This window comes from Epinephelus lanceolatus, chromosome 3, assembly GCF_041903045.1.
Source record: "Epinephelus lanceolatus isolate andai-2023 chromosome 3, ASM4190304v1, whole genome shotgun sequence".
NCBI classification, from domain to species: domain Eukaryota; kingdom Metazoa; phylum Chordata; class Actinopteri; order Perciformes; family Serranidae; genus Epinephelus; species Epinephelus lanceolatus.
This window is the reverse complement of record NC_135736.1, coordinates 12,230,343-12,251,113: the sequence shown is the minus strand read 5'-3', so window position 1 is coordinate 12,251,113 and position 20,771 is coordinate 12,230,343. Positions and strand designations below refer to the sequence as shown.

The 20,771-nt window shown below is 40.2% G+C and overlaps 1 protein-coding gene across 1 annotated transcript; it reads left to right on the top strand.

Annotated features, from left to right (window-relative positions):
- Window positions 1-1,126: 1,126 nt before the first annotated feature.
- utp6 (UTP6 small subunit processome component) lies at window positions 1,127-13,606 on the top strand. The gene is made up of 19 exons (XM_033622901.1): window positions 1,127-1,390; window positions 1,832-1,916; window positions 2,007-2,048; window positions 2,225-2,317; window positions 2,517-2,564; window positions 2,656-2,719; window positions 2,807-2,925; window positions 3,144-3,221; window positions 3,338-3,419; window positions 5,738-5,819; window positions 5,924-6,102; window positions 6,890-6,969; window positions 7,072-7,149; window positions 7,880-8,059; window positions 10,473-10,553; window positions 11,324-11,433; window positions 11,622-11,688; window positions 11,953-12,025; window positions 12,979-13,606. Exons 1-19 carry the CDS (start codon window positions 1,299-1,301, stop codon window positions 13,131-13,133), a joined length of 1,788 nt encoding a protein of 595 aa, XP_033478792.1. The 5' UTR covers window positions 1,127-1,298; the 3' UTR covers window positions 13,134-13,606.
- Window positions 13,607-20,771: the final 7,165 nt, after the last annotated feature.

Here is a 20,771-nt window from a genome sequence, read left to right as displayed (position 1 = left end):
ACTTTTCTTTTTGTTTGCTTGTTTGTTTCAACCCTCCCTGAAGCTACAAATATTTTTCCTTGATCCTCCCTGACTGGCAGAAAATGCATGACCCTCCCTCCACCACAAATTAGTTGTTACTTACCCTTTGATGCTTGAAAGTAAAAAGTGAAAAGCTGAAGACAAAGTCCTGGAGTTGAAAAAAGCCTTGGGTTTTCACTCTTGTCATGCATGCTGGTTAGTTATTGTAAATGGTTTCTTTTTAGCCAAATGTTAAATGAGACTAGTTGAGCTCAGATTCTCTGATGGAAGTGTTCATGACATATGATGTGACCAAGGATTCTTCCTGTTATTACAGTTTCTGGCTATCATAAATGGGGCAACTTTGGCAATTTTTAAAGAAAAACGATAGGTTTGGAAGGCATATTGAATATTGGCAGTAAAATGAATTTAAATTTAAATTATTTTACATGCCTCCCCCTCTTTGCACATAAGTGATGAACTGTGCCTTACTGCTTCAAATTAGTCAGACATACATCATATATTGTAGGGACTGTATTTATAAATATATGTGCCCAAAAGCAAATTGAAAAACACAATTCCCTCCCCCAAAAAATATTTGAAGTGCCTCCCCTATTTTGCACCACACCTTCTCTGCTCACAAGCAACTAACAGTCTCTTACAATCGCATTTCTCATTGAGACTGAACTTCACAGGAGCATACATAGCAGACTGTACCTGCAACAGCAGCAGACTACAGTATGGTACATGGTAATAGAAAACAGAAAGACAGAAAATAATAACGTATATGAGGAAAGAATTTGTCATCAAGTTCTTCACATATATGTCAGCAGCAGCTTATGAATATCTTAATTTTCCAAAACAGTGATACAATTTAAAATTAATTTCCTTAAATGTGTGGCATTTGGTTGTTTTCAAATGTTTAAAATCTATTAAAATTTCCCCATCAGCAATTTTGTATTTACTTTTAGGTATTTGACAAATACTTTTGTTATTTAATGCCACTTAAAAGCCGTATGTGACTCCTAACATCAGTGGATTAGCAAGTTTGAATTTATTTTGCCATCACTCAGACCATACACTGTTGAAGACTCAGACACATTTCATCGTGTTTCCACACGGAACTTTTTACAGACGGAACCGGAAGTGCGGCGAATCACAACTTCCACACATGTGTGGGGGAGAAAGATGCCTCATTGCTTATAGTCAAATTATATTCTAATAGAAGGTCGACATAAATAACTCTAATTCAACCAAACAAAAGTCGGACCTGAACCCGTTACGTGTGTGCGGACAAGATGGCGGAGATCGTTCAGCATCGCATCGAGGAGAGAATCCCTGAGCTGGAGCAGCTGGAGAGAGTGGGACTGTTCACCAAGAAAGAAGTCAAGTAAGACGACATGTCACTTACCGAGGGTTTCCAGTTGTGTTCATCCAACAGAAAAACACATCAATATACAAAGGGCATCCTTTTGATAAGATCGTGCTGCCGCCCACCTGAGAAATGTGTTTGTGGGCAACAGTCCACAGTAATGTGGAGAGATGACAGAGAGAAAAATCTTCTTACTCTGTAGTTGACCACACCAGTGCAGAGGAAATATTAGTGGATTTAAACCCTAAAATACACATGGCGTGTACAGTAAAGTGACATGACAGAATCAAATCCTGGAGCTGCTGGAGTAGTGAAGTAACATACAAACCCATAAGCCCATGGAGTCAGCCAAAAATAGGACACTGTAGTCTAAATAAAGATTGTAAAACACTTTTGAGCTACTTTTTTGTAAGGAAGGTGCCATATAAATAAAGATTATTATTATTATTGTTGTTTCAGATCCATAATCAAGAGAGCCACAGCTCTGGAATACAAGCTCCACAGGCTGATTGTAAACAAAGACGACTTCATTGCATACATCCAGGTAGGATGCCTTTACTGTCATCATTGTAAAACAAAGGAGAAATTAAAGTTGTTTTTAAAACACTAATGTCAAAATTGTTTTTGATTCTAGTATGAAATCAACATTTTAGAGCTCCTTAAGAAGAGAAGAGCGGTAAGTGGTGTGTTTTTGGCTTTATGTAGCGTTAATGTTCAGATAGGATTCATTTTAAGGTAGACATTTTTTTTTTAATTTTCGTGTTGAGCTTTTTTAACACAAATTCAAAAGAAATTAATTTACTTTCATATAATCATCACAATGTCTGAGTGTGTCTAACTTTGCTTTGGCAGCACATACATTACCAGTTCAAAAGAGAGGAGATTGAGTACCCCATCATCCATAGAATAAACAGTGTCTTCAGAAGAGCAACAAAAAAATGGAAGGTAATGTCACCATCACAATTCTTTAAAATCATTAGAATATTATTCACGTTCATTTATTATGTGATTCGCTTATTTTTCCGTCACTATTTACTTTAAAATCAAATATGTAGCCCAATGTGATACAATTTATAGTTAGTTTAAACTGGCTGAATAATTGTAAGCATAACTGAGTGAACAATCGTGTCTTCTTTTGTCACAGGATGATGTGCAGCTGTGGCTCTCACATGTCGCTTTCTGTAAGAAATGGGTACGTGATCTCATTATTTGCTTTAAGTACAACTCAGACCAAATGCGGCATCTTCTCATGCTAAAAATAATCGTCTCCTTTCTCTCATCAGGCCACCAAAGGCCAGATCAGTAAGGTGTTCTCAGCCATGCTTGCTATACACCCCAACAAACCAGGTACAGAGGGTTGTGTTTTACAGTCTGTTGTAACAAAGCAATTATTATCTGTCATTAATAGTAACCATGTGCTTCTCTGTCTTTAAGCCCTGTGGATCATGGCAGCCAAGAGTGAGCTGGAGGATAGAAGTTCCTCTGAAAGTGCCAGACACCTGTTTCTGAGGGCTCTGCGCTTCCACCCAAACAACAAGAAAGTTTACCAGGAGGTAACAGAAGCTAAATATATGTTGTTGTTGTTTTTTTATCCAAGGTTATTGCCTCTATTTTTAAACAATGAAAACCTGTACAGAGAGACGTTGTTCACTGGTGTGCTTGAGTGAAATATAGTGACAAGAGTCAGTAGCTGCTGTTGAAAGAGTGATGCACGTGCACGTGTATTTGTCAAATATTCCTACCTTACTATCTCCAATGACTTCTGTGTCAGTATTTTCGTATGGAGCTGCTGCATTGTGAGAAACTGAGGAAGCAGAGGGAGGAGCTGGAGAAAGCCGAGATGGACCTGGTTAGTGTGTCACAAATTGACAATGGAAAAAAGAATAGTCAACATATATATACACACACACACACACACACACACAGAAGCTCTCACTTTAACACTCTGCTCTTCACTCCTACCAGGGGGAATATGAGTTTTCTCCAGAGATCCTGAGTGGCAAACTGGCTGAGGTTGTGTACAGAGATGCTACAGGGAAAATCAAAGGTAAGTCTTAAAGTGATGCATTTTATCTCCTCATTTAAACAAGAATTTAGTCAGTTAATGTTTATTTTGAGTTTTGAGTAAGAAAACTGATGCTGTGAAGAAGGCCTACATTGTCACATCTTTTTTTTTTTTTTTGCATTGGCAAGTATGTCACACAAAATGCTTTCCCACATTGTTTTTTGGTGTGAATTAGCAAATAAGAGCTTTACAGGTGCTGATAGGCAGCTTTTGTTAACTTCAGAGTAGTGTTGTCAAAAATATCGATTTGATAGATATCGATTCTAAAAATTTTTAACAGTTTCAGTACTAATATTCTGAAGTATCGATACACCAGTGCTAGCTGCGCTTTGTCGCTGTCTCTTATTGTTATCATGCACTACAGTCATTCTGCTGTTCTCCGCTACTAACCATAAAAGAAAAGTTGCCATTGTCATGTTACATCTTTGTTTTTTTATCTTTCAGTAAAGCTTTTACATTTTAGGCCCTATGTCAGTTTTCCCCTGTGGTATCTAAATGTTATTGAATATGTTAGAAAGTCCAGTATCGTCACAACACTAAAACAGGTTAGCCGTTTCCCTCATTTTCATTGTTTTATGCTAAGCTAAACTACACAGCTGCTGGTCGTAGGTTAATATTTATGATACAGATATTGTCAAGTCATGTCAATTTTATTTATAGAGCCCAATGTGACAGATTTGCCTCAATCTGTACAGCATACGACACCCTCTGTCCTTAGACTCTCGCTTCAGGTAAGGGTAAAACTCCCCCTTAAAAAAGGGGGGAAACCCTTGAGTGGTATCTTTTCATCAAAGTCTTGCCAAAAAACAGATAAGCGTTCTTCCCAAAATGTCCAACTATTCCTTTAGCGGCAGAAACTCCCAGATCTGGGGCCTCATTTATAAAATTATAAAAGAGTGCTTAGGATTCATACTAAAAGTTGACGTGCGCCCAAAAGCTGAAAAATAATCTGATTTATAAAACCGTGTGCACGCACACTTGCACGCAATGTTCTCTTTTTTCACCCAGATCCGCCTCATATTCCACCCTCTACACGCCCTAGTTCAACCATAAATGGTCATGCAAATCACCTCATGAATGCGATCTGCATATAAGTAAGCCGGCATGCAAGTGTTGTGTGAGTCATGGCAACGGGTGAGAAACGAACCAAAAAACGGAATTTCTCCGAGACTGAGCTAGAGACCCTTTAAAAGAAGGTGGAGGACTGAAGAAAGATTTTATTTGGTGGCCACAGCAGCAGGATCACTAATAAAAGAAAGCGAAAAACAAGTGGCAACACATCAACGCTGCTGATGCTGTCAGCTATGTCTGTGGGACTGCACGGACAGTGACAGAACAAAAAAAAAAAGTGGTCTGATCTAAAGGTAGACCAAATATTTCTACTCCTTTAACAACATGTAGTTAATGTGTTGCTTTTAAATTTGAGGATGTTTGACATTGATGTGCGACATAAAGAATCACTAAAGGTGGAGGCAAAAAGGAGTATGTGCCAGTGCCATCTTGCGCAACTACGCACGAGGGTCACCGCAGTATTTATATGTTTATGGCAATTAGTCTGATCAGACACCCGGCCTGAATTACAGCATGAACCAGTGGTATCCCGGTCCCAAAATACAACATGTAATTTGAAATACAATTCAAAGATGAAAGTGTAATAGGCGAACACGTTTCTTCATGCCATTTTTGTCATGAACAGCACACGTCTAAGTAGGGCTGATGAAATGAGTTTAACAGTTGTGCTTAATGGCTGTATTTCGAGACATGATAAATGCACTGGAAATATTTAGCTAAATAAATAAATATATTCCATGCAGTCGCGCCATCCTCTCCCCCTCCTGCGCTCACAGAGTGGACAATGAGACGTTAGAGGCAGTGTGGATTAAATACATATTTAGAAAGAATTTCAATTCAGGATTTGAGTTGGATTTTACAGCGTTTTTATGAAACAATTATCACTCACTCCAAGCGCAAAATAAGGCTGCTGGATTTAATTTCAATGATAATGTGGATATAGCGTGACATTAAATTTGTGTGAGACATCAATAAAAATCTGACTCCACTTCTCCACCTAGCCGTCTACGTTGCCACTTCCCAGTGTCTTCCAGAATGTGCGCACGCATGACTCAGAGTTTGCATACAGGTGCGCACATTCTCCCGCCAAGTTTATTTTTATAAATCACAACCTTTGTGTGGTAAGTGGCATACGCCACTTTCAAGCCCCGTTTTGTGTGTAAGCAAGCTTTATAAATGAGGCCCCTGGTCACTTCATGTCTTGTGTCACTGATCTTTTTGTCCCACAGAGGCCGAGTTTGTCGTCTCACTTTTGAACATAGCAGCTATCTTTGACTTCACCAAAGAACTCCAGGACTTCATCCTGCAAGAGTAAGTCACCACATAGCTCACCCACACTCACACGCATTCCTGAACTCAAACAGAACTCCATCACTAAGCATGAACATGCCCACTCCCCCACCCTCGTATCGCAGCCTACAGGCGAACTACACAGAAGACAGCTTGACGTGGGATTTCATGGCTAAGAGGGAGCTGGAGGCTCCGGGGGCAGGGGAGGAGCTGCACACAGCCAAAGGCCGGGCCTCAGATATCAACCGCAGAGAGGAGCGCTGCTGCCAGGTCTATGAGGAGGGAGTCAAGAGCCTTGACACAGGTAGGTGCTCATACACACACACACAGAGCAAATAGACACGGTAGTTGGGCTACTTTCCAAACGGCATGATCACCTGTAGAGACTGAAGCTTGATGGATTGTTATAATCAACATTTTACAACAGGGATCTGTGGATTTTATGACGTATAGAAATTAGCTAAAGTATTAAAAGCAGTAAAAATTAAAATTACAGTGAATGTTTTATCACTATACAGTGACACATTTCTTCCCACTGCCTGTGCTTTAGAATGAGGAGATATTTAGTTTTAAAATATGAAAAACTTACATTTTGTTGCAGTGTGGTCGAAGCTATATTACCTAACCAAATTTATTTCATTTCAGTTATTAATTTACTTCCCTTAATTTATTGTGGACATACTGTCAATGTCATCTCCATTGTTGAAGTTGCCGCAAGTTTGGTTTTGTCACTTTTTTTGGTCAAAAAGTCAGATCCAGGAAGCTTAAAAAGTTTTAAACATCTTAAAGGGACAGTTCACCCCAAAATCAAAAATATATATTTTTCCTCTTACCTGTAGTGCTGTGTGTCAGCCTAGATTGTTTTGGTGTGAGTTGTCAAGTGTTGGGAGATACCGGCCGAAGAAATGTCTGCCTTCTCTCTAATATGATTAAACTACGTAGATGGCGCTTGACTTGTGGTGCTCAAATTTTTATTTAGGGGTCAGCTGTCACTTTAAATTTGCCCCTCTGAAACCTACGGATGTCTTGTATTAATTCCCTGCCAACTTGATGTGTCAGTATAGTAACCCTGTCTGTTACCTGCGCTCTAGAGCCCATGTGGACTTGCTATGCAGCCTTCTGCCTGGAAAGGCTGAAGAGGAAGACCAACGTCCAAGAGCTGAAGGAAAAGGTAAGTGACCGCCCACTGAAAACTCTCAGTGGCTTCAGTGTTTTGGGAGGTGGGTGTTGAAGGGGTAAATCCTGACAGGCGTGTGTGTTGTTCGTGTCACAGAGGCAGGAGAGGCTGCTGGGAGTGCTGCAGCGCGCCCACGACTCCTCACTGCTGAAGGAGGATTATTATAAGAACTGGGTAAGATAATGGCTTCATTAAATGTGCAAATGGAATCATAGGGGCCCTTAAGCCGTAATGGTTCAGTCTCCATTCATTTGCATAATGACTTGTCAAATGTCTGCTCACAAAAAGCATTTCTTTGCTTGCATTAGTTAAGCTTTAGTTTGAGTTTAAGTTGAAGTTTTTTAGTGCTGGTCAAAGTCTGGGGGGGCCAACAAGCATCTCTTTGTCAGTCTCAGTCTGCTCCTCCAAATGCACGTAACTGTACCGTGCTCAAAACATAAGGTGCGATCAGAAGCTGGTTATCGGTAGTCACTTGAAAACCCTGGCATAACAAAATGAAACCAGGCTGCTGTCTCCAGTGATGTCCAAGCTCCGAAACAGCTGATGAGAATAAAATGTTTGAAAAGAGGATGTCCTGGTGGCCTTGTGGTTAAAGGCTCATACCATGCAGCCATCTTGGTTTTGACTCTAGCCAAGGACCTTTTTATGCCCCACATTTCCTGTTACTCTCTATTGTTTACCATCTAATTAAGGCATTAAAGATGTCCATAAAATAACACAGAGCAGCCTCTTGCTGCCAAAATCATGTTACAAAAACTGCGTTGAATAAACAAGTTACTTATGAGTCAGTGTGACTGTTATTTACAAGTCAGATAAGCAGAGCTGAAGTAATAATAAAAAAAAAGATGGAAAATGGAGGGAATCTGCTCCTGATTTAACTTTCTCTTTGATTATCAAATAAAAGTTGCAGACCCTGCTCTCATCCGGAGATACTGAGGGAGCGGCCAGCGTTGCTATGGCAGCAACGCAGCGCTACAGCCAATCAGTATCAGTGTGGAGCCTGAGTCTGCAGACACTGATGCAGCTGGGGAGTGAAGACGTGGGCAGGCTATTCCAGGAGGCTCTCACACACGTCAGTCCCAAGGTACACAGAACACACACACACACACACACACACACACACACCCTCAACATAATTTGTTCTTAACCACATCAAGTTTGGTAATCTTCTCTGCTTACACTGAACACATACACCACATCAGTCGTGCCCACTGTACTAGTATAATTGTTCTCTTAGGCGAGTGGAGGGACTTGGACACACACACACACACACACACACACACACACACACACACACACACACACACACACACTCACACAAGCCACCAACACTGCTGTATAAGTGGGCCATCTCCTTGGCCCAATTACCCTCTATTTCATTTTATTAAATTTCCTCAAATGGCTTCCTCTGTCCCTTCTATACATGAGGAGAGCTGAAGATGTATTAAAAAAGACCTAATTTAAGCAGGCACTTAAAGGAATACTTCACCCACAAAATGACCGTTTGTATCAGTTACCCTGTGATACTTTGAATTAGTAAAGAAAACCTTCTGTTTCTCGCATGCCTCCACAGTGAATCAGAGATCCAAAAACTGAGAAAATTCTTAATGAATTGAAGTCATATTGGGAGCTGCGTTTAACAACAGCAAAACTCTCACAACTTGTGCAGTATAAAACCTATGAAAAACCTTACTATTTAAAACATTTTTATATAAAAAGTCTAATGCGCGGATGAGTAGTGCACCTGGGCAAGCATGTTGGTTTGAACTCTGTTGAATGGAATTCACAAGCAGAGTTCCAATGCACGCACTTGCCTGGGCGCATTACTTGCAAGTTATTAAAATAGTTAGGTTTAGTGAAAATGCATGTTTGGGAAGTACTGAGCAAACAACTGGATAAATGAGACTTGGATTATACCGTACGAGTTGTGTGAGAGTTTGTAAACAGATGCTTTGATTTAGTTTTGCTGCAGTTAAACGCGACTCCCCTTTACTTCAATTTATCAAGAATATTCACCGTTTTCAGATTCTTTGTTCACCGTGGAGGCGAGAAAAACCGTTTTCTTCACGAATTCAAGGTAACACAGGGAGAGTAATTGATATTCAAATGGTCATTTTGTGGGAGAAGTATTCCTTTAAGCAACCTTCAGTTATAAACGCAACATGAGATGTGTAATTTGTGTCATTATTCACAGTCAGAATCACAGGTAAATGAGCAGGATTACTGTTGAACTCTGCACTCTAAATATAATTATAAGCTTTGGATGCAAAGTGAACTAGAAATCCCTCAGATATTTGGAGGTAGTCGCAGTCATCATCATTAAGCTAGCTTAGATGATTTTCTCATGTTGTTACCTAATATCTGAACTTTTATATGAAACTAAAAAAACGGTAAGCAACAGTTTTCTCTCCTTAGATTTGTGTTGCTTTAAATAATCACTACACTATGTACTCACTACATATAAACTTGGATCCAATACTAGATTTAAAAAAGATATTTGATACCTCTTTGCATACCATGGTAAAAAGAGAATAAGTCCTTGGCACACACAATAGGAAAAAAGAATATTTTTAGAAAATAACAACCTGCGCACAGTGCTGCTACAGAAAAAGTCACTGAACACACGCCCTCTAGTTATGTGGTGGGTCCATTGTTAGAGAGAATGCTGTAACAGCCACAGGTTGAGTTCATTTTCTCTTGTGCAGCTTTTGGTTAAAAATCTCGTTGTGGATCTGTTTTCTTTTGGGTTTTTTTTCCAGCTTTGTTACTTTCGATACTATCAAATGTACAGTTAATGGAGATCAGATCATTTTAAATACATGGTGTCAAACATAGCAACAAAGTACTGATACTTTTCACAGCCTTAGCTCTGGCATCCTTCACATAGCTGCACTGTACATCACAGTAATGTAGGATGCTGTATGTCTTTGGATACTCATGCTGTGACTCAGTCACAGGCCTTTACAGTAATGCGCAGAAAGCTGGTGATTGTTTCACAAGACTGTGGCCCTGAGAAGTAGCTGTGTGAGGAGGATTACTACACGCTGCTCATTAGGCAAAGTCTTTTCTCTGGAGATAAACACTCTTCTTAAGCGTTGGGAAACAGTATAAACCCTCAGGGTATGTCGAACAATAAAATGTTTCCAAAACTGCAGGCACAGGAGTTCAGATAAATGAATGTAGTCCAGCATGATGTTTTATTCTCATGCACTTTCTAAAGGCATATTGACCTGTTGGAGGAACTGCTAGCTTGGAAAAGAAGAAGGCGTCACTCAGGTGCTAAGCTAGGATTTATTACTAATTTTAAAGTGTCTGCATATAGTGGGACAACATTGTAGCTTAGTCTTTGAGAATGGGTCTGGTTTAAGCTTGGCTTATTTGGACGAAAAGAAGATGAAGATATTAAACGACACTGGCATCACTGACCTCCACCCAGTGCTACAGGAAGCAAGTGGACTACCTGCTGAGCTAAAATCCTCTCTGTCTTGTCTTGACAGGAGAGTCTACCACTTTGGCAGCTGCAGGTCCAGTGGAGCGTGGCCAACCAGAGTCCGGAAGAGACGGAAGCTGTCTTCAAGGTAGTACACCTGAATCCACCACATGCAGTTTCAGTCAGCTACTGCACAGTGAAACATTCAGCACATAGTTTACACTGGAACGTTTCTTGGCTTGGCTGGAGAAGTAGTTCTTAGTAGCTTCTATGATTGTAGAAAACTGGTGATGTCATTTGGAGCCAGAGTCTGGGCAGTAGTTTTTCGGGAAGTGGAGCTGCGGTATCGAGTTCCTTCCATCCATACAACTGCCCCACCCAATCGCGAGCAGCTCCATTGATTGCTAGCAAACCGTCAATCATGCTGTCAATCATGACGTCATTGCCACTTTTGATAGCATCGATAACTAACTAAATCCAAATTTATCTGAAATATGAACACTTGAACATACATCAGCATGATAAGAATTGACAGAAACCATCTGACAAAAATTTGAAGGGTACTTCTGTCTTTTAGTTTGGCCCATGTCCCATGTGCTAACATGGAGGGGGGTGGGGTTTTACTGACTTATACTGCAGCCAGCCACCAGAGGGTGGTAAAGATGTTCTGACTTCACTTTTAAGGGGCTGTCATGTTGTCCATCTTGCGGTCATTGTGAAAACCTATGCAGAAATCCCATAATCTTTCTGGTCAGTAATATAAAGTACTGTGTAGAGATAAACTGAAATCAGAAAATGCAGGTTCTGTCAATGCTTCCAGGCAAATAACTATAGATGAATAGCCCCTTACGACTGCAGTGTTTTGGCCTCCAAAATGAGACTGTCTTGCAGACGGTTTGTTCTCTTGTCTGTTCCCAGAGAGGTCTGATGTCTGCAGTAGCGGCTGTTGCCATGGAGATGAAAGAGAGCTTCCTTGATTGGTCGTACAGCACCGGAGGCTACAAGAAAGCTAGAAGGACCTTTACAAGGTAAAAACTAATCACTTTGTCTGCTGATGTTGTCGTTACTTTAAGTGATAAATACGACAAAACAGAATGCAAATTTAATGGGTCCCAGAACACTGTGGCAAAATGCAAAAATAAACTCCAGAGAAGTCTATCCTGTGACAAACCTGTGGATTCTAAGCTAGAAAAACTTTATTTTTTTCCTTCTGTAGCTTACAGGAAAACCGTCCCTTGTCCAAGGCCTTTTTCACCAAAATGATTGAGATCGAGAAGGAACAGGTATGTATAGCCACTGCTGTATTTAATATGTGAAAGCTCTAATGTAACTGCATCTCAGTCTTTAGATTTAAGGTGGAGAACAGATAATCTTGATAATAGTTTGGACTCTGAACTGCCGTTTGATTGACACATTGTTACAGCTGTTTCAGAAGACTTTTATCTCCGCCAGAAAGAAGAAACAGATGGTGGACTTTGATATTATTTGTATTACTGATGAGGTGAGACAATCCTGAATAGTGATAACAACGTTGTTTGTTCTTCCAGGAGACTCCGAAGATGAACAATCTAAGGAACTACTATGAGAGGGCCCTGCAGGAGTTTGGTACCTCAGACGATGGTGAGCAAAGTTTAAATGCCTTAAAGGAATACTTCATCCCCCCCAAATGAATTTGATTTTTTTTTTCTCTCGTCTCCATGGTAAACAGAGAATCCAGAAACGCAAAAAATTCTTGATGAAGTAAGTCATAGGGGTCCACATTTAACAGCGAAACTTTATCGAAACATCCATTTTTCACACAAGTCAACCGAAGCCAGACTGTAAAAACAGTAATTTTTACTAGCTAAAAATGGGAGCTGTTGGTCTTCCACTGCCTTGATCAGCTAGTTAGTTTGTGTTATTCTGTGACGTTGGTGCTTTAAAAGGTCAGTTTGGATTCATCAAAGTCACATAACGCAAACAAACTACCAATTGAGGCAGCACTAGCCTAGCAGCTTGCGTGTTCACCGAGGTAAAATTAGTTTTTTTCAATGGAGTTTGGCTTTGTTGAGAGCACAGGTAAGTTTCACTTTTTGTTCAAATGGGGCTGTTGTGAAACACGATCCCCATTTTTGTATTCTTCATTCACTGTGGAGGCATGCGAAATAAAGTTTTCGTCACAGAATTCAACATAACATGGGAAGAGTAATTGATATTTGGGGGTCATTTTGGGGTGAGTTATATCTCACAGGGAACATATGTCAAAAAGAAAAAGCCTTAGTTAAAAAATGTATCCACAACATTCTGTTAATCAAGTATTAAGGAGTAAATTTCAAGTTTCCATCAAACAAAACAACTGCAAAAAAATGTGTCAGTGCCAAATTATTTAATAGTTACCTGACCAGATACAGACCAGATTGATCTGTAGCTGGACCCCACACAAACTAACGTCTGGTTACTAGGCCAAAGAAAAAGCCATCAATAGATAAAGGAAGTTAAAGAACTCCTGTTGAGTATCAGATTATGTAATCATCCTTGCACACTTCCACCTTTTTCGCTTAAAATATTTTCTGTTGTTTTTTATTTCCGTGAAGATCTGTGGCTGCAGTACATCCAGGAGGAGCTGGGACCCCTCGGACAGCCAGAGAACTGTGGCAAGATTCACTGGAGAGCCATGAAGTTTCTGGAGGGGGAGAGCGTGGAGAGGTTCACTTCCAAGTATACTCTGATTCAGACTGGCCACTTATGAAGGGTCCGGGTAGTGTAGATCGAGGCCTTTAAGTTTAGATAACGACAGCCAGTGTTCAACAACTGAGTAGAGGTTTATCAGCTGAATAAGCAGCACATGTTTCAGAGCAGGTGTTCATCTTGGTCTTGTTGAAGTCTGGTGCTGTGCCCATCCATGAATTGCCGGTATTGCAGTTTCTGAAGTTTGCGGTCCATCAGGAAAAGGCCTGTCGATTCTTCTTCAAAGGTTTCAGCGGTGTTGGGGGAAATTTTCTTGATTGAGCCACCTCTGATGTTTGCAGTTTCAAGCCGTCATATTTCACAGCTGTAATTCACAACTTTTTATTTTCAGTTACAGCAGTTCGTGCTGCATTTGATACCAGACTGATTTTGGGAACATGTATTGTAAGGATGTCCAATTTGATTGAATTCCACATTTATTTGTCAAACTTTGATGCTGTTATAATATTAAAACATTCTTTCATTCTGGTTTCATTCTGGTGCGATCTCTGTTGTGGTCCCTCTGACACAGTGATATAACAGATACACACACAAAAAAAAAAAAACAGCACACACTTTTTTCTAAACTCCAGAATTACACGAATTACACAATCGTTTTCAATAACCCACTCTTTTAAAAAGGTTCTTGGCCGGTAAGTGAAGTTAATTTAAATTACTGTGGCAATAAATATCCTTTATCCTCTAAAATTCTCAGTTCACAGGTCGATCCAGTGTTCGCAGTCAAAAGCAAGACTCATTCAGATTCCTGCTTGTCATGGTGCAAAATGTTGCCTTAAAAACACACAACCACACATATAAAGCAGCAGTGGTATGAGATAGTTGCACATCTATAAAGTGTTTCAATGGCCAGCTAAAAACTGTCCATACACATCTAAATATATTTACAATTAGTTTTTAAGGACACTTAAAATTGTAATGTCTTACAGCAGCGCGGCGTCTACAGTAATGTAACAGCTATGAGGTATGGCAAGATGTTAATTTAAAAAGCATTATATAAATGGATCATGAAATTGCACTTTAAAGTCTAATAAAATACATAATACACCTATAAAATTCTATCACAAGGAATTTTACGTTTTTCTCTCTGACACTCTGCTTACAGGCATGGACAGTGTTACTCAGTGGCCTCCTCTATTCATTGAAAGAGATGTTCATAAGACAACCAGGTGGCCAGTTTTAGGGGGAATGATATCAATGAAATATATTTAGTTTGAGATATTAAAATACCTCTGCACTCTGACACTAGTTTCAGAAGAACTGGCTTCTCTGGATTTCTCAGTCAGGCTTTAAGGAAATGAGTGCAAACATGCAAACAACCAAACATTTAAAACAATGTACTTTTAAGGCAGAAGTTGTTATGGCAAAGGACTTTTTTTTCGATGATGATCACTTTAGAAAATAAGTGAATTAAGATGTTGAGGGAATGCCCAGTTACATCCTGTCAGCTGAGGTTTGATATACTACTACTACTGTGTGTGAGGGGGGTTTCTAACAGGGTTGGCAGACATACTGGTTTGCTGATATATTGAGCTACTTAGGCTATTTAAAACAAATTGGCCCGTTTACGGCTGAGATAATGGAGCGTCTGTGCTGACACTGGGTGTTTTTGTTTCAGAGAGCAAACCTGAGAAAATATTAAAATGTGTTAAGGACATATTTTTAGTCAGCAGCTTCAGCCTGCAACACGTGTGACGAGCTGCTGAGTCACAATGTCCCATGATGTTCTAAATGCTTTATCAGAGGCCTATTAAAAATAACATTTAGAGGGAAACAATGAATCCTTTTAATAGTTGAAGCCAACAGTTTTAAAGGGACAGTTCAAACCATATAAAAAAACACATATTTTTCCTCTTATCTGAAGTGCTGTTTTTCAATCTGAATTGTTTTGGTGTAAGTTGGTGAGTGTTAGAGATATAGGCCGTAGAGATGTCTGCCCTTTTTTTCATATAATGGTACCAGATGGCACTTAGCTGGTGGTGCTCAAAGCGCCAAAAAAATACATTTGAAAAACTCAACAGCAATGACTCTTTAGAGAAATCATGACCCAGTTACTAGAGATAATCCACAGACCTTGTTGTGAGCAGTTTCATGAAGGAACTATTTTCTTCATACTGAACTACACCTGCCAACTGTATCACTGCACAGAAGGAAGCATGCTTCTACTGCTAGCTCACCTAGCACAACTGGGCTAGCTAATGTTACAACAGTAGACTAAATAAAATAATAGATGTAGCTATGGTGATGTCACTCATTGGTTTGTGGACTGCCATTTTGAAGCCTCAAGTGTGACATTTTGGCCGTCGCCATCTTGGATTTTTGGAAACAGAGGTGACCATATTTGGACGAGAGGGTGGAGCTGTAGAAGAGCGAGGGGTGGGTCGGACTCAGACTGCAGTGATGACTCGCAGGCAGTCTGTCACTCAAAACGTATTTTTTATTACCCTCCCCTGCACGACACAGTTGTCACGAATGTTGAAATGAGCTACAGAGATCTGCTGTAAAGTTGGGCATTTTAACATGGGGGTCTGTGGGGATGGGCTCGCTTTTGGAGCTAGCCTCAAGTGACCTCAAAGAACTTCACATTGGCTTCATTTTCCAGCCCCGGAGGATGCTGTTTGGCTACTGCTCAGCCGAGGAGGACGCCATTAATGTGTACATCTGGAGCACAGGCCTCTCTTCAATGAGTAGATGCACACTTCCTTCAGCACAGTAATACAGTCAGCGAGTGTTTCAAATGTTTGGAGATTCGAGTGCCACAAGCCGAGTGCCATCTAGTCAACTCACACCAAAACAATCTAGACTTATAAACAACGCTACAGGTAAGAAGAAAGATATATTGTTTCAATTTTGGGGTGAGCTGTCCCTTCAATAAAAATTTGAATATTTTGAATACTGGCACATGTAATCTGTCAGCGTCAGTAAAAATACTGTCGGTCTACCACCCCCACGTCACCCCCAGCCCACCACTCCACACATCTTCAGAGCTTCTTGAAGAGGATGTAGGTGAAGAGTACCAATACGCCTGCTGACAGAAGTCCAATCACACACTGGTGGATGGTGATGACGTTCTCCAGGGCGTGGATGCGCTCCTCCATGGCGTTGGTGTGGATGTAGTCATAAATGGAGGCCCCGATGCTCCACACCGCCCATACAGCATCCACCAACGCTTTCATGGTGGGAGAGACCATTGAGAGGGCCGCCTGCAGCCGGGCACCAGCCGCATCCGCTGCTTATTGGCCCTACTGCACTACAGAGAGAGAAGAGGGTGACACATGGTGCAGTGAGGAGAGAGCTTTGTGTGGGTGCACTGTTAGCCTCCGAAATAGCAATTACAGTTACACATCTACAAACGTGAACAGAGCATGTGATCTGAGCTGTGAGAAGAGTGAAAGAGTGATTAATAATGCCATCTTTATACTTTCTCTTTTTGTTCTGATTCATGAAGGAATACAATTAAAAGATTTCTGTGATTTTAGTAATTTTATAGTTGCCATTTGACTTTTATTATAGGAGTACAGTGTTTAAGTATAATTTTGAGGTACTTTTACTTTACTTGAGTGTTTTTTTATACTCCAGTACATTTACTTGACAAGTGTAGTTACTCTTCACAGTGGCAACCCCAGAGATTTTTCACAAAATTGGTTGCATTGGGGTGCCATACCAAAACCAACAGCCATATTGAATTTCAGGAATTCTATAACGCTGTTGCAGTATATGGGCTAGTTGAAAACTGTCAGTATGAAAGTTAAAGTTTCAGTGTGTAGGATTTAGGGGGATATATTGGCAGAAATGGAATATAATATAGATATGCTTTCTGTGGTTTATAATCACCTGAAAATGAGAATTGTAATATTTTTGTTACCTTAGAATGAGATGTTTATATCTACATAGGGAGTGGCTCCCTATCCACAGAGGTGGCCATGTTGCACTTCCATGTTTCTAAAGTAGCCTAAAATGGACAAACCAAACACTGGCTCTGGATAGGGACATTTGCATTTTTTCACGTTGGCCACTGTACATAGCAGCCTCTCTGCAATGAGCATTCAGTGTTTCTAAAATGTTTAATCACCTGGTTTTTTTTTGTTTTGGAGAGGAGGAGACTGCTGCGGATAATTAAGCTTCTGCTAAAATCCATCCAAACAATAAACACTGAATTCTAACCTAGAAAGGTTTTAGCTGGTTGCAATTTGCAATCCTCACCACTAGATGCCAGTAAATCACTCTAAATCTTAAACACTGTTCCTTTAAGGAATCACACAGGCTGCTGATATACTTTAGTTTATTATTTTTTAAGTTAATGTTACTAATTCTATGATGTGCATACCTGTATAGTTAACATTTTGAGTTCCATAGCAATCCTTTTTTAATGTGTGTTATATATCTGTTAGGGATGCACCGAACATTCGGTAACCAAATATATTCGGCCGAATATTGCAAAAAAACACACATTCAATATTCGGTGGAATAAGTTAAAAGCAAGGCCGAATAATAGCGGCGTGTTTTGATAACGCAATCAAACAGCGTGCCGTGACGGGCGGAATAAAATGTCGGCAGTGTGGCGATCCGTCCGTCACGGCACTCACATTTGCGACTAAAAATAGTTTTGAGCGAGCAAAATAGGCTTAAATCATTCAGCACGCTGTGCGAGCAGCCTACAGATTTCAACCAGCAGCAGAAACGAAAGGCGAATCCCACCGATTGTGGGTTGAACGGGGGTCACAGACACAGACAGTAACGTTAATGTATTCCTGTCAAATACGGCGGCCATCGGCTTACCGGGCGACGGAGAAGTCGGCTCCAATAATATCCTCTTCTTGGTGTCATGACTGCCCAGAAGTACCTGAACAGCCGAGCCAGCCGAACACAGGTATGTGACGTGTCAGAGGAGAAACGAGCCGTTCACATTACTCTCTTTCCGGCAGTAACGGCCCACAAACCTCACCGCACTTTAGGGACTGTTCTTTACTTATGAAGGGACTGTCAGGGGAGGAGGGTGGCTGGTTGATTCTTATTTTATTTATTTATTTTATTTTGATCCCCCCTATGTTAATCACTGATTGATGCTGTTTTTGAAGTACGAATAAGTCAATAAATAATTTATTCCATAGAAATATCATTGATGTATTATAGAAAAGTGATTTATCTTTTTATAAATGACAAAAGGCACATCTGCCTCATTTTTGCTGTGGTATCGTGATACTACTCAGAACCATGATATTTTCATTGGTATGGCACAGTGGGTCCCAATTTTGGTACCATGACAACACTAATCTGGAAGGGGTTCATCTGCAAACACTAATGAAAAACTAAACAACAATATTCGGTATTCGGTACTCGGTATTCGGCCAAGCGTTTAATATTATTCGGCTTCGGACACAAATTTTCATTTCGGTGCATCCCTAATATCTGTACATAGCCTACATATTTTATTGTTCTTTAAATAAGCTGCTTGTCCTTTTCTTTAAAAAGACAGGAGGCTACAGTTTTATTTTGAAGGAGTACATTGGTTGAAAGAAAAAAAATCATTCACTGAGAACAAGTCTACAAGCAAATTATCTCCATCTTTAACATTAAAATGCAGGTTACACATTGATGCATCAATAGTAATCCAATAGTTTCCGAGTGCTCTTATTTTTGATACTATCACTACATGTTGTTGACAATACTTTGAGCAAACATTTAAGATGCAAGACTTATGACTTCCTGTGCTTCCTCTTCACAGGCTCTGCCTACTTAATCAACAGATAGAGTAGGCTATAACTTTCAGAGTCTTTCTGCCTTTAACACAGTCTTTACATTCCTCTCCTTCTCTCTGCTCTACTGGTCGACTGACTGACTCCCCCATCACACGCTGACGTCATGTCATTATTAATAAACTTGGTCCTGTAAAGAATAGGCTCCACATGATCTGACATCTGGTCTTGTGAAATCAGAAAACTCCGAATCTGCAGAGCAACAGGAACCTGAGTTTGAGCGAAATGACTGGTGTTGTACACAGAGATCAAAACGCACAGGCTGTGTGGCGGAGACATTTGTTACTAACGGACTCCAAACTCACCGACGGCTGTCAGACGTTACTGTGATGATGAAGATGACGATGAACATCCGTCCTGCTGTTGCTGGAGTAATGAATATGTTGTTTAGGAGAAGCCAGGATTGTTCCTGTCAGGTATAAAGTCGGACATTGCTATTCGGCGTCAAGTCAGCCTTAATCCAACACTTTGCGCGCGGTCAAACCTTTAAAAATAAAACGGTCCTATTCCGACATCAATTAGAGGACATTTTGTTGACAGAGTGTCCAAGCTCTTAGAAATGTGCACAGGAGAAGGAATATGACGGCAAAAGACACCACATAAAAAACACAACTGCTATTCACATAAATAATGGGTCTTTCAGGGCACAACATGAGGTCATTTATTTTATTTTGACAAGAAACTCGGCCAACTTCCGGTATTATTGTGGGATACTTGTCTATATTAAGCAGCTGACTGAAACCATATGAGAGCGTCACCATGGGCACTGAAAGTGGAGCATGACCTCGAGAATAGAATAGGATGCGAAATAATAAAAATAAAATAGAAAATTAAAACGACACAAAAAGTTGAGCAGAGTGCAAAAATCTAATAATAATAATAATAATAATAATAATGATAGTAATAGTAACAATATTAATAGTAAAAAAATAAATAAAATAAAATAATAATAATAATAGTTATTATTATTATTATTATTATTATTATTATTATATTTATTATTATTATTAGCCTATCTTAAGATACAGAGAAAGGTCCATAGCACTAAATAAAAACAGACAATATGTAGAAAAATAAAATGATACAATAGGCCTATAAGAATAGAATAGCATAGAAAATAAGGCTAAATAGCAGAGAGATTAGAACAGAACAGAATTTACTGAAATGTGAAATGGAAAAATAGGATAGAATAGAGAAAAAAATGCAAAACAGAGTAGAAAAATTAAGTCAAGTCATGGAGCAGCAGACAACTCAACATGACATAACGAGAGAGACTAGAAACCTTGCTGACTTGTTATAACATTTGGACTGAAGCCACTGATTACATTTGTCCACAATAAGATTGTGTTTGACACATGCATGTGATGAAGTGTCAGGGCGCGTCGCTGCCACCAGGGGTCGCAGCACACTAACATGTTGCTGGTTCAGGGAGGTAACATGAGAGGTGTGATGAACCTGGGATGTATATAGCCTCCTGAACAGCATCGATAAAAGAGGGGAACACCTCGAGAGAGCCGCAGACGAGCCGCTCTGGAGCCGCCGGAGACGCAGCTAAGCGCGGCACGGGGCCTGTGTGGCGCATGTGGACGGGCGAGCCAACACACCGCAGGAATGTGTGCAGTTACAGGAAAACACACATGCTCGGACATTACTCAGTGTAGTGCTCTTGGCCGTTTCAAAGTCCTCTTACAGAATAATTGGGAGTACGGGGCCACATTGCTGCGCCCCCGACGGAAACCTATAATTGGAGACAAGCCAGTGACGCGCTGAAAATAACCAGGTTACCACTTAGCACCGGTCCATTTTGGGGAGGGCCCAACACGAGGGCGCAGCACCATATATCAGCTCCTTCCAGCTGTTTGGGAATATCCTGCTCATAATATCGA

What these genes read in the sequence shown, in the direction of transcription:
- utp6 (XM_033622901.1), top strand. Translation starts at nt 1,299, where the DNA reads ATGGCGGAGATCGTTCAGCATCGCATCGAGGAGAGAATCCCTGAGCTG. An exon ending in TCACACACGTCAGTCCCAAG is followed by an intron (nt 8,060 to 10,472) that starts GTACACAGAACA and finishes TTGTCTTGACAG; the next exon opens with GAGAGTCTACCACTTTGGCA. An exon ending in AGACGGAAGCTGTCTTCAAG is followed by an intron (nt 10,554 to 11,323) that starts GTAGTACACCTG and finishes GTCTGTTCCCAG; the next exon opens with AGAGGTCTGATGTCTGCAGT.